The 13701-nt window shown below is 50.2% G+C and overlaps 1 protein-coding gene across 1 annotated transcript; it reads right to left on the reverse strand.

Annotated features, from left to right (window-relative positions):
* Positions 1–5893: 5893 nt before the first annotated feature.
* On the reverse strand, positions 5894–11793 carry RTL6 (retrotransposon Gag like 6). Its single transcript, XM_027107924.1, has 2 exons — positions 11485–11793; positions 5894–11267 (listed from the first exon to the last, which is right to left on the reverse strand). Exon 2 carries the CDS (start codon positions 10951–10953, stop codon positions 10234–10236), a length of 720 nt encoding a protein of 239 aa, XP_026963725.1. The 5' UTR covers positions 10954–11267; positions 11485–11793; the 3' UTR covers positions 5894–10233.
* Between the last annotated feature and the right edge of the window lie 1908 nt (positions 11794–13701).

A 13701-nucleotide genomic window follows, 5' to 3' on the forward strand; every position in this document is an offset into this window, starting at 1 on the left:
TAGAATCATAAAACCCTGCGGAATACATTCACAAAAGATGTGATAGGCCATTAACTACAGAACTGCTGAGAAGAATTAAAGAAATTCTAAACAAAGTGAGCAATAAACCATATTCATGTATTGGAAGACTCAACCTTATTAAAATGTCAGGTTCCAACCACTTCAATCTGTAGATTCAATTCCTTCCCAATCAGAGTCCCAGCAGGCTTCCTTAATAGAAATTGATGAAATGATTATAAAATTTATATGGAATTGCAAAGAACCTAACATAGAACTATGAGAGTAGAAATGCTCTAGTGAGCACTTAAAATATGGTTATTACATTCAAGGAACTAAATCTTTCATTTTACTTAATTTTAATAAATTTAAACAGCCACATGTGTCTAGCAACTTACTAACTGGAGAGCACAGATGTATGGTACCCACAGCAATCTTGAAAAGGAAGCACATCATTGCAGCATTTACACATCCTGAGTTCAAAGCTTACTACAAAGTCACAGTAATCAAGACGGCATGGTGCTGGCACGGAAATAGACAAATAGATTTTTGAAACAGAAGGAGTCCAGAAGTAGACCAACTCTATTAGGTCGTTTGATTTAAACAAAGTCACCAAAGCGACCCAATGGAGAAACAGAGCATCTTTCAACAAGTTATTCTAAAGCAATTGAATGTCCATATGGGAAAAAAACAAATTTCAACCCCATCTCATATCATCCACAAAATACTTTTTTGAGATGAATCAGAAACCTACATGTAAAAGTTAATACTGGAAGAATCTAAAAAAGAATAGCTATTCATATATGTATAACTGAATCACCTTGCTGTATATCTGAAACTAACACAACATTGTAAATCAACTATATTTCAATAAGATCTTTTCAGAAGTTTAAATTTTAATTTTTTAGAAGGAATTACAGAATATTTTTGTGTCTTGGGGATTGACCAAAGTATTTAGGACTGGGAGAAGTACCAGGGAATTTTCTGTGTGGTGATGTTCTGTATCTTGAGAGGGGTTTGCGTGACAGTGGTGGATGCTTTTTTCAAAACTCCCCAGATGGTTCCACTGTACGTGAATTCATCCCCCTTCTGCCAATAAAAAGAAGCACTGTAAACAAATGTGGAAGTCTAGTTAGCGGTATGCATGCTAAGTGCTTAGAGGTAAAGTCGACTGATATCTTTCACTTACTGCCCTGTGCATTAAAAGTAAGACATATTGAGGATGGATGGAAGGATGGATGCTCATGCAATAAAGCAAATTTAGCAAAATGCTCATTGTAGAATGTAGCTGGTGGATGTATGGATGTTTATGATACAGTTTTTTTCAACTTTTATGTGTGTTTGATATTTTTCATAAAACATCGGGGCTGGGGGGAGACAAGATATATTAATGGTTAGCAAAAAAAAAAAAAAAAAAGGCTCAGAATCATTAGAAATCAGAGAAACGTAAAGTAAAACCATCATGGGATACTGCTACCTGCCCACCAGAACGGCTGAAATGAAAATGACTGACAACAGCAAGGGAAGAGAGGAAGCTGGACCAACGTGAACTTACACACACAACCACGAACGTCAAATGGCGCATCCACCTTGGAAGGCAGTTTGGCCGTTTCTTATAAGGTTACACAGTTTACCTATGGCCCAGCAATTCCGCTCCTTGTATTTACCCAAGAGAAATGCAAACATATGTGCACAAAGAGACTTTTCTAGGGACGTCCATAGCAACTTTATTTGTGTTTGCTCAACCTGGAAGTAGCCTAGATGTCCATTAACAGATGAATGGCAAAACAGCTAGGGTCTGTCTACAGAATGAAGTGGACCTTTAATCAGCAATAATAAGAAATGAACATACACCAACATACACCAACACGGATGGATCTCAAAACATCATAGTAGCAAAAGAAGCTTAAATACACAGGGGTGCCCACTTCATGAATCCATCGATATGAAGTTCCAGAAGCTAATCTATGGGCATAGACATTAAAACAGCGGTTGCCTAGCAGCGGTGGGGAGAGGTTGAAGCCACAAGGGAAATTTTTGGAGCGATGGGAACGTTCTACGTCTTGATTTGGGGTATGTGACACGGGTGCATACATTTGTCAAAGCACGTTGAAGTATGCACTTCAGTTCGGCTCACTTCACTGGGTGTAAATTATATCCTGATTGTTAAAAAATGAAGCCAGCCCGGGGAAGAACAGCTACGCAAGTTATATATATACCTCCATGTAAGGAAATATTATGAAATCGTTAGCTTATTTTCAAATAAACTTTTTAACAACATGATAAACTGTGTATCCTATTAAGTCAGTTTTACGGAGAACAGAAAATTATATATTCAGTGTCATCTCAAATCTGAAAAAAAAATACTTTCTTGAGTCTAAGGCACTATAGATTTTAAGACTAAACACAGATTTGAATAACTTTTCCTCTTTGGGACCACAGTCAGGCTTGAGTCTGAGCCCACTTCACTCATTTCCTTGAGGGCTTTACTCCGTATCAAGCCCTTGGAGAGATCTTCTTGGACCCCATCCACGCTCCTCCCTTCTATGAGATACACGTGAGTTTATCATTCTCTTCTCCTGGAAGAAGGAGGACTCCACAGGGGCAAAGTCTCTGTCTTGTTCACCCTTACATCTTCGGTTTCTAGAACCATGTCTGGCAGACAGCAGGTGCACAGCTGTGGGTTACTGCGGTCCTTTTCTCATTCAGATTCCAAAGGTTCTTCTAAACCCCTCTGGGCAGTCGGCGTGCTAAGAGCAGCATCGCTCTGACGCACTGCTTTTTATGCCCTATGGCTCCTTTAAGGCCGAGACTACCAGAGCTGTCTCTGCTTTTCCTGTTCTGTTATGTCATAGCTTTGTGGACGGGTTCATCATTTAAGTGAATGAAGTGTAACTGGTTTATTGAAGCATCTCAACTCGTTCGGAATAGAAATAGAAAAACTTTGATTTCTTCCAGACCCCAATCCAGTGGGATCTGTCAAACCCCTTCCCACTAGGTAGGAGGTCCCTTAACGATATCTTGGCCACATGAAAAGGTTTTCTTGTCATTTTTGTGTGTAGAACAGTCTCTTGTTAAGACTAAGCCCTGTTTGCTTCTGAAGAATGTTTGGCTCCAACAATTTGGGGCGTGTCTCATCCCCTCTCCCCAGGGTTGGCCGGAGCTCTGTGTGACCCTGGTGGCTTTGGAGGGGCTAAGAGGCCTTCTCTTAACTGGACTTTGCTTTTCCCTCGCCGGGCCACATTGGTGCTCGTGTCAGGGCCACTCGAGAAAGAGGACATAGGGTTCCCGGAAAGGCTGTAGCAACCGCGGACGCTCACTCCTCCTGGGGCCACCGCCACACCCCCCTTCCCCCCATTCCCTGCTCCCACCTGCTCACCGCTGGGAGCTGCCCCAGGCCCATGGGGATCCTGGCAGCTCTCCCACAGACTGTGGCTTGGGGTCTCTGTTGTATGGATCTGCCATCTTCACTCTGTGTTTTCCAAGGTCACCTTGGCTATCAGCGTGGATCAAATGGTTGAAGGGGAGAGAACAGGGAGCATCCCTCTTGCCCGCATTCCACTGGTTAGAATCCCATCATTGAGCCCCACCAGGTTGGAAAGGAGGCTGGGGAATGTAGTCTAGCTTTTTGCCCAGAAAGAGGAGAAAACAGGTTTGGTAAAGAACCAGCCAGCCTATGTAACCGTTCGGTGCTGGTAGACTGACAGTGCTAAGACATCCCTTCAAGTGCGGGGACTGACGGACCGTTAGCAGCTGTCAAAGTTCCGAGTACAGGCTTTCATTCTCGTATGTGGGTCTCGGCTACGACAGGAAAAGCCCAGCTCGATACCCCGCTACAGCGTATGCCTAGAAATTAACTTTTCTTGACAGGAAGAGGCTTTAGCAGATGCCCAGAGCCTGGTGGCCATTGGAAGCTCACGGGCAGATCACATGAGACTCCTGTCTTTGGAATTGCTCAGATACGATCTGAGAGTCAGCAGTTTCTACTGCTTTCAAATGTGGTGCTTGAAGTGTGACCAGCAGGGTTCTGGGGACGCAATACCGTTTGGAATCCAGAAGACTCCCCAGCTACATCCAGATGTTCCGGAACCCAGGGAAGAACTTTTGAAAGACACAGCGAGGCCCTTGTAAACCTCTTAGGACCAGCCGTCTGGGGCCAGCCAGCAGGGCATCATGTGCACTCTAGACTTTTCCAAGCAGAAGACCCTGACTAGGCAGCAGGCTAGCCAGCTGGGACACAGATTTTCACCCCTGATCGCAAACCAGCTACCAGTCGTAGAGGAACGTTGGTTGAAACCCCAGGGGCAAGGCCTTCCGTGGGCACGAAGCAGCGGCCACCTCCCCCTCCAGGGCTCTGGCCTGCGCACAGTTTGCCAGCCCTGCGTCTGCGCTGGGATTCGGGGCGAAATTTAGAATTAATTTTTATGTTCACCTGGTGAGAACAGCTAAGAAAACCTGAAGGGGAAGACCCCCTATTAGGAATACAAAATATAAACCCGAAATCATTTTTAAAAGGGAAGTTCTGGGGGAGATAGATGGATCACTAGATATTGGGAAAGTCGGCGCCACAGAAGATAAGATTTTCAGATGTGCTGGAGGAAACACATGGATGAGGGGGAGAAAGAAGTCAGTAGGTGATCTCGGGTTTAAACACTGGGGAAGGCTTCCCTGGTGGCGCAGTGGTTAAGAACCCGCCTGCCAATCCAGGGGACAAGGGTTCGAGCCCTGGTCCGGGAAGATCCCACATGCCGCGGAGCAACTAAACCCGTGCGCCACAACTACTGAGCCCACGAGCCACAACTACTGAAGCCCACGTGCCCCAGAGCCCGTGTTCCACAAGAGAAGCCACTGCAGTGAGAAGCCCGCACACCGCAACAAAGAGTAGCCCCCGCTCACCGCAACTAGAGAAAGCCCACGTGCAGCAACGAAGACCCACTGCGCCAAAAATAAATAAAATAAATTTATAAAGAAAAAACTGGGGAAAAGTCAAGCTGGAGCCTCACCTCACACTACAAGCCAAACTAATTCCAGAAGTGCCTTTATTAATGCTAGAGGGAAACAAAGACCTTCAGTTTAAAGCAGTGAAGGAAACCACAAAGGACAGATGGAGGTGTTTGCAGCAAGGACTACTCTTGTCTCTTCTCAGACCAGGGGATCTCAAAGTAGGCAGGACCCTTTCCGGTTCTGGAAGGCATTCCTGTTTCCGTAATACTACTGAAATATCCTGTGTGTTTTCCACTCTTGCTGTCTCCTGAGTGTACGGTGGAATTTTTCAGAGGCTACGTGATGTGTGATCTTGCAAAAGATGAAGTACAGGGGCAGGTCTGAGGTCCCAGCTGTCTTCTATTGATATTAAGTCAGACATTAAAGAAATTTGCAAAATGATGAAAGAATGCCACTCTTCTCACTGAATTTTTTTAGAAAATAGTTTTCTTTAAAATATGCTATTCGTGTTGTCAGGTAATGACTTTATTTTCAAAATAGTATTTTGAAACATTCTCCATTTTAATTTGTAACATGGTAAATATTGATAAGCAAAATCTACATTAGCAGAAGCTCTTCGGGGTCCTAAAGGATTTTAATGGTGCAAAGGGATTCTGGGACCAAAAGGTCTGTGAACTGTTCTTGGTTCACAAGCACTCTGGGGGTGGGGGTGGTGTGTGTGACGCACCATGGATGCCCAGCACATCCATCCACACCAGTCTCACAAACGTTTGTGGGGTACCTACTATGCGTCAGCCATTGCTGCCAGCGCAGTGGTACAGCCGTATATGTGTGCCTGCCTTAAGAGTCTGGTGGGCACAGGGCCAAGTGAGGGAACGGATCAGCTACGTATCAAGTTAAAACTTCAGTAAAACACACAACAAAGTAAAAAGGTGGAAACGTGTGCAACGAGTATGACACACAGCAGGTTAATATATTTAATATATAACGAGCTCATACAAATTTATCAGACCCCCAGTAGATAAGAGCAGAGGACACCAACAATACACAAAAGAAATACAACTGCTTGACACGAAGAGATGCTCTACTTCGCTAGAAATCGAAAAAATGCAAACTAAAATACAATGCTATTTTTTTCATGATCAGATTAGCAAGTATTTGGCCAGATGAGAATACTCAGTACTGGCAAGATGGTAAAATGAGCACGTTTATCTTTGCTGGTGGCAGTGTAAATGGGTACAAACATTTCTGGAGACCACCTGTCAGTATGTAATCATGGCCTCACAAGTTTTCATATTCTTTAACTCAATAAACCCCACCTCTGAGAATCTACCCTAAGGAAATAACTTGACATTGGGGAAAACTTTATGCACAAAGATATTCATCAATTTCTAATGGTGAAAAATTAGTAAGAGCATTGGTGATCAACCATTGGCACTGCTTGACGGGGAGTACACGGCCTTTCAACATAAAATTAGAAATAACACGGGGAAATGCCCGTGACGTAAATGAAAATACACGATATCGTATCATTACAGTAGGTAGTATCACAACTATGTTAAAACAAAAAGCAGAGAAACCATGGGGGGCGGGGGGCGGGGAGAGACTAGGAGAAACACCAAAATGTTAAAATCGTACTTCTTTCTACTACTTTATTTTCCAAAATTTCTATGATGTGTAGGTTGGCTTTGATAATGAAAACAACCAGGACATTGTTACTTGGTTATGCAAAGGAGTTACTGATGCCGCGGCGAGGAGCTGGTGTTACCCCACCACCTTTACTGCGTCCGTGCTCTGCCAACGGCCACACCCGACGTTGGGACCCCAAGACCACACCCGTCATCAGCTCTGTCCACACGTGGTGGGTGATGGAATTATCCTAAACCCCAGCCCTCTCCCCACACAGGCAAGCTTTTGCTGCCGGCCCAACAATCAGTGCTGCGTTGCCTTCTCCAGAGCCCCATCTGTGTCTTCATCTCTAAGCCCCTAACCTAAGGCTTTCCGAGCAGAGGGGATCTCAGGCTTACAGCTCTGGTTACAAGATGGTAGGGACGGCTGCTAAGATCTCTCCCCTCTTCCCACCCAAACTCCACCCCTGGTAGCTGGCCCCGTTGTGTGTGTGCTCGTTCACAGTCACGGGGCTGCTCCCTTAAGGCAACCTAAGTACCTGCCCAGCTCTCCCCACATGTGTTCCTCCTCCTAAAGGCCGAACTGCCAGGATCATGATCCAGCAGGTAGTTCTGTCCCTCTTGACAGCAGCAGCTCGTGCATCTTACCTGCGTCTTCATGGGGTGCTTCTGGGCTCCGTGTCATGACCTCCTCATATACTCACCTGGGACCAGCGAGATGGGTCTTGGCTTTTTCCTAGAAGTCACCGAAATGCTTCAGGACATTAAGTCAATCCCAAGGTCACACTATACAGTAGGCCAGAGGTCATCCCTTCTTCTAAATCTGATCTCGAACGATGCCCTGTTACGCAATGAAGCTTCCTTACCAGATGGGGTACCACGGAGACCAGAAGACAGACACAATATAGTCCAAATAATGTCAACACCATGAAAAACATAAAACTTTCCCTCACATGCACTGTTTAACACTACTAACTCCCTGTCCCTTTAATAAATCAACACCTGTTCTCTTAAATTCAGAGAAATTATAAACCCCGAATATGTACAGAGCAGCTCCCGTCCCCCGCTGCCTTCTCCAGCTCGGTCCTCCCAGTCACTTGCCCTTGCTCTAGGCTGCATGAAGCCTGGGTCTCATCCTCTCTAGCTGGGGACTAGGGTGTCTTCCACTAGAGTCACCAGGGGCTCCCAACGTGGGGCTTCTTCCAAGTCCAACCCCAAGCCTCGCATCTACTCCGGTTTCCAAGGTCGAGGAAGCGATCAACAAGGTCGCAGGCGTCCAACAGCAGAGTCCCCAGCCCGTGCCGTGCGCAGCAACAGGCAAAACCCAAGCAAATCACCAACCCAGACGCAGCTGCAGCAGCAGCCCAGGCTGGGCACGACGACCCATATGCAGAGGGTCGGTCACGGGTGCAGGCAGGCAGCATGGCCAGCCTTGCCTAGCGGCTCTGGCCTGGTTATGTGCAGCAGCTGAAATGCAGCACGAATGCAAACACAGCAGGACTTCTAACGCCACTTGGGCACAGCCAGGGGCTGGCGAGCAGTTCCTGCCCTGCTCCCGTGCTGGGTCTCCTACCCTGGCTGGGCTGGGCCACGTGGAAACCTTCAAGGTGTCAGTTACCCCTGCAGGCCTCCTTTTCCCCGGGTGTCATTGTACCCCTTCAGCTGTGGGCACCTCCACCTGGCAGGTAGGCAGAAGAGAACAGAGCAGGAAGTGCAAGTGATCTGCACAACCCCACACCGGAGGGCCCGCCCCCCAGAAGAGTGGCCCACTGTGCGCCCTCCCCGGCTTCAGGCTTAATGAGCACCATGGTCCCGCCTGAACAGCCTCGGCTGGAATCCAGGGGGGCCTGAAGCCTGGGTTCAGGCAGTGGTTCAGCAGGGCAACTGGGCTAACGGAGTTTATGATGAGTGGGCAGCAGTGGGCCACGAACCCCAGCAACCACTGATCACCCTTGACCCTGTAGGCGGTGGCTGCTTCAGGAGCGCAGCCACTTTCCCCCGCATCATGGAAACTCTTAGGAAGAGGGGATGGGCCCTAGGAGCCAACCACTGGGGGTCCCAAGACGTAGGCCTGCAGGGGTGCACAGAGGCTGTCCTCCGGCCGTCGGGCCAGGACCAGCAGAACAGGGGCAGATGAACCCAAGGTAGGACAGCCCATCTCCCACCGCCCGGGTGGTCATGGAAATGCGGTTCATTTGGCATTGAAATATGGTGGGAGCACCATGGTCCAAAGGGCTTGGCCAAGACTCATTTAGAAAGTGGTTCTGGGCGTCCCCCGTGAAGGCCACCCACCACTAAGAGGCACAGGTTCGTCCCTCAGAATCAGAACACGGGCACCAGCTCTGCACCGTCACCGCATTAGGACCGAGGCAGTCCGCAGCTCTTTTCCTTTGCAAACGCCAGCAAGGCCTTGGCCGGGGCTGCAGAGGCAGACACCCTCTCTCCTTAAGGGTTCAGTGACGCATCCCAGAGGAGTTGGGTCTCCAGCCCTGAGTCCATGTTTTCTGGGACAAAGGCTGGACGTCTGATGGACAGCCCAGGCCTGGGGAGGACACGCTACACAGAGGCTTTGGAGACCTAGAGACCGTATGTGTGGCTCAAGGGGCTGAGGTGAAGGCCACATGTCCCCTGCAGGGAGAAGGGAACAGGTCTCACGCTAGACAAGCGCACCACCAAGTGCCAGTGGGCAAAGAGGAGGGGGGACTGCTGATTCCCACAGGGGGGACACCACCGCTGATTCCCACGGGGGTCCAGGGCAGCAAAGTGAGCCTCTAGAGCCCACCCTCAGCCTGCCGGGGGTCTCAGGCAGGGACGGACGTGTATGTGCTGCCTGTGGAAGCCTGATGGAAACGCCCAGTGATCCCAAGTCACAACGACCTGCCTAGCAGGCGAGTTCCGGACTCCCCCCAGTCCTGGCGCTATCAGAACACTGGCAGCTAAAGCCAGGCATTGATGGGGGTGCAGCCTGCGGGGGCCCCCCCTAAGGCCGCATTAGCAGTCTTTCCCAGTGGCAGCAGTGGGGCACAAGGACTGCATACTCATGTGCAGAGTGGAGCCGGCCCCCCAGAAACGCTGGAACCACTCCCAGCTCTGATCCTTGGCCGCTGACAGCAGAGACGAGGCCCCTGCCTGCTACGCTGGGCCCTGGCGGGGCTGGCAATCACCTACGCGCAGGATGCCAGGCTCTCCTCTCCAGGTACCCCCATCAAGCCACCCGCCTGGCCAAAAGGGCTTCTTTCTGTCATCAGCAAGCTCACTACTGAGAACAGGGCAGCCAGGTGGGGAGCTGCCGTGGGGCCGCAGAGGGTGGAAGACAAGCGTCTGTGAACCTGGTCAGGCTGGGAAAGGTCAGCCCCAATGGTCCAAAGTGTGTTGCAGGGTCAGCGTGACCCAGCAGCAGAGCTGTGGTCACTAGAAGAGCTGGAATTGCAAGCGAGAGAAGGGAAACATGCAACGGAGGTTCCAAGCTAGCACGCGATACCAGGAAGCAAGGTGGGTCACAGGGCGCCCAGGAGCAATGACAGATGTCCTTATGGAACGAGAGAGGCGGGAAGGGATGTCTTCAAACAAGGGCGATGCTGTGTGGTACGGACACTTCCTTCTACGCAGCAAAAGGGGTATGCTACCTGGGTGGCGGCAGACGGACCAGGGTGGTGGCCGATTCCTAAAGGTTCCGAGCTCTGGTGGGCAGGGCCGGGGCTGGACTGGTCCCATTGGAGGCTGGGTGCACAGGGCTGGGCACCGTGCCCGTGGCGGCCAGCTGGCGGCAGAGCGACTGCCGTTCCCGCACGGCTCGATTCGAGGCCGAAGTCTTTCTGATCTGGGCGCGCCGGGCGTGCCGCAGCGGAGACTTGTAGGTTCTCCGCAACTCGGCCAGGAATCCCTGATAGTTGTTTCGCAAGGGGCTGTCGGGTTGCATGTGGGGGATCGCCCACTTCTCCGCCTCCCCGGTCAGCCGGGACACGAGGAACGCCACTCGCTCGGCCTCTCCGGGGAAGCGCGAGGCCTGGAAGATCATGAATCTGTCCATCTGCATCAAGAACCCCGCCAGCTGGCCAGGGTCTCCGGAAAAGGGCTCGGGCAGCGAGGTGGGAGGCGTCGTCATCGGCCGGGTCCCATTGGAGGTAATGGCCGAGATGGGTGGGGTGATCTGCAGCGCCCCGGGAATCCGAGCCCGGGTGCGTAACAAGGTCAGCTCCGCCATCACGCTCTCCAGCATGTTGGTGAGGTTGGCCTTCTCTGCCCGCAGGGTCGAGGCCTCCCGCCTCAGCGCGGAGTTGGTGAGGCGCAGGGAGGTCAGGGTGTCGATGACGTCATCCATTTGGGCATTGGTAGACGCTGCAGAGGCTGGGGTTTCAGCTTTTGCGGTCTGGGGTTGAACCATGGCGGCCAGAGGTCGGCCTAAGGCTGAGACGGATGAAGCGGGAGAAGGGGGTTTGGGTACCCCAGAACCTGAGCACCTGTAATGCTAAAATTGGGTAGACCAAGAGAGAAATCAAGGAAAGGGTAGGGTTCAAGACCCAGCGTGGCTCAGAAGCCCAAACAAGAAGGCAGGGCAGACGGACCGAGAGATGAGCACAGCCAGACCAGGCAAGGGGTGCAGACCCTCGGGGATCCCCAGCTCCGGATGTGGCTCCTTGATCGCCGTCCTCACAAGGCCATGGCGGGCTGCACAGGAGGGTGGACTTGTTCTGGGCCCTGAAGGACGAAAACATGGTTTAAAAACGGTTTCGACTGCGGAAACGGGGGTTAGAAGTAAGGGACGCGGCGTGGGAGGAGCAAAGAGCGGGCGGCGAGGCGGGCGCCCCCGCCGAGGCCCCCTCCCTACGCTGGGCCCGGCGCCCACCTGGGGCAGAACAAAGGGCCGATGCACCCGCGGCGGCGCCGGGGCCTGGGGCGGGCGGCGGGCGCGTACCTGGGTCTCCGCGGCTTCCTCCGCGGCTCCGTCTGCCGCGCCGGCCGCGACCAAGATGGCCCGATCGGGGAATGCGGGCAGGCAGATGAGTCACGGCGGCGGCGGCGGCCCGCCGGAACTGCTTCCCGGTCAGGTCAGGCCCGGGCGGCGGCGGCAGGAGGCAGGCGCGGGCAGCCTCTGGCGGGAACACCAGCCGAGCTGGGACCGGGCCCGGGGTCGCGGCGGAGGGCTAGTGGCTGAGCGGCCGGGGTGCGGGCGGGGCCTGCGCGGCTGCGGTGGCAGCTCCAGGCTCGCCTCGCTTGGGCCCCGCTGGTTGCCATGGAGACCACCGGCTCGCGCGCGGCCGAGGCCCCGCCCCGGAAATGGCGCGCCCAGCCCCGCCTCCCGGGCAACTGCGCTGTGCCGGTCCTCAGCAGCCAATCAGTGATGACTGATTTTATTATTATGAATAATTAAGAATTATTAAAATTTAAATTATTTAAATAATTAAGAATTATTTAAATTCTTTCTAAGACTGCTAGTAAAGCTCTTTTTGTATAGGTTGTAATTTTTTTTAACGAAGTTTGCTTTACATGCTGTAACTTCAATACAAGTTCAATGTAGTGTATATTCACTGTAGAAAATTTTGATATCTGAGAAGTCTTTTTTGAAAAAGTTTATATTCAGAGTCCCTCCACCTGCGAGAACAAATAGTGATATTTCTCTACTTCCATCCAGTCACTTTTCTATGATATATTCTATTACAAAATATCAATTATTGGGAATTCCCTGGTGGTCCAGTGGTTAGGACTCCATGCTTTCACTGCAGGAGGCACGGGTTGGATCCCTGGCGGGGAAATTAAGATTCCACAAGCTGCGTGGCACAGCCATAAATAATTAAATAAATAAATATTAATTATGGTACCTTATGCTTTGCGACCTTAATAGCACACTGAATTTGAGCATTTTCCATTAAAACTATTTCAAAAGCATAGTTTTCAATTACTGCCTATGTTCCAATGAAATCGTGTACCCAGTTTATTTAATATGCCCCTTTTGATAGAGCTCCATCTTATTTTACATGTGGAAGTTTTATAAACCTCCCTTGTGTATGAATCCTAGCCCCTTCCTCTGCCAGCTTTGCCAGGGTAATTGCCCAGGAGTGAAATTACTGGGCCAAAGTGTATGAGCTATTTGACTCAGGAACTGGATGCCTTTCCCACTCGACCTTGCTGAGCTACTTCTAAATGGTCAATTCCAGGATGGAGCATGAATGGAGAGAAAAGACGCCCACCATTGCCAGTGTTTCAAGGACACCGTCTTCAAGGAGGCTGAACTACTGGCAGCCACTTGCACCCCTCTGGCAGGCCTGGGCAGAGTCGGCTTCACTCATGCCTTTACAGTTTTTGCTTCTATAAAATGGGAGTTGGAACATGAGGGTGTCAGTACTTGGAAGAGATAGTCTAGCTGTGCCCACAACTGTGTGTACCCCAGTGTGACAAAAAGTGCACCTTTTGCGACCAGCTGAAAATGTCTAGTACATGAAGCAAGAGGGGAAAGAAAGGAGACAATGTTTCCTTAAACTGCTTCTGTGAGTTCTCCCACCTCACGAGGGGGCAGGAGCTGCATTCATCTTGCCTGAGGTCGGTGACTTCAAATGCAGAAGTTGTCCTGTACCCCTCTACCCCTCCCACTTTTTCCAAACACACAGAGGAATCCATTCCTGTGAGTCACCTCACCGGTTTTTCTGCCCTCAGCGCCCGGATCGCACCTCCGCAGGTTACTGGTTGCTGTGCATATGAGTGAAGTGTCTGCTGCATTTCCAGGTGTGGTTGATACCATACATCTTAAATTCTCAGATGCATTTAATATAAGGTGCGCCTTGATTTGAGAAATGATGAAACATAAACTTGAAGAAATATATAATGTATTTGTATTTCACCTATCTCAAACAGGATACAAAGTGGCATTGCATAAAATAGAGCTAAATAAAGATGAAAATAAATATTAAAATAAGAAAAACAGAGTATTTGGCTTCAGATCCAGATAATGCTATGATTCAGGCTGTGAGGTGCTGCTCTCTGCCGCAAACACACAACAATAAACTATACAATAAAGTGTTGAGAGGATCTGGCTGGGCTCAAAAGCAATATAAACTCCACTGTGGTCCAGAAACACAAACTGCTAAGTATGGACAAAGCCATGGGCTTGCTGGACTCTGGATCCCAAGGCATAATG

Source organism: Aethalodelphis obliquidens, unplaced genomic scaffold (assembly GCF_003676395.1).
Source record: "Aethalodelphis obliquidens isolate GAN/ISIS:26980383/991018 unplaced genomic scaffold, ASM367639v1 scaffold8, whole genome shotgun sequence".
In the NCBI taxonomy this organism is placed as follows: Eukaryota; Metazoa; Chordata; class Mammalia; order Artiodactyla; family Delphinidae; genus Aethalodelphis; species Aethalodelphis obliquidens.

Excerpts from the sequence above, each read along its gene's own strand:
- RTL6 (XM_027107924.1), bottom strand. The coding sequence starts at position 10,953 with ATGGTTCAACCCCAGACCGCAAAAGCTGAAACCCCAGCCTCTGCAGCG.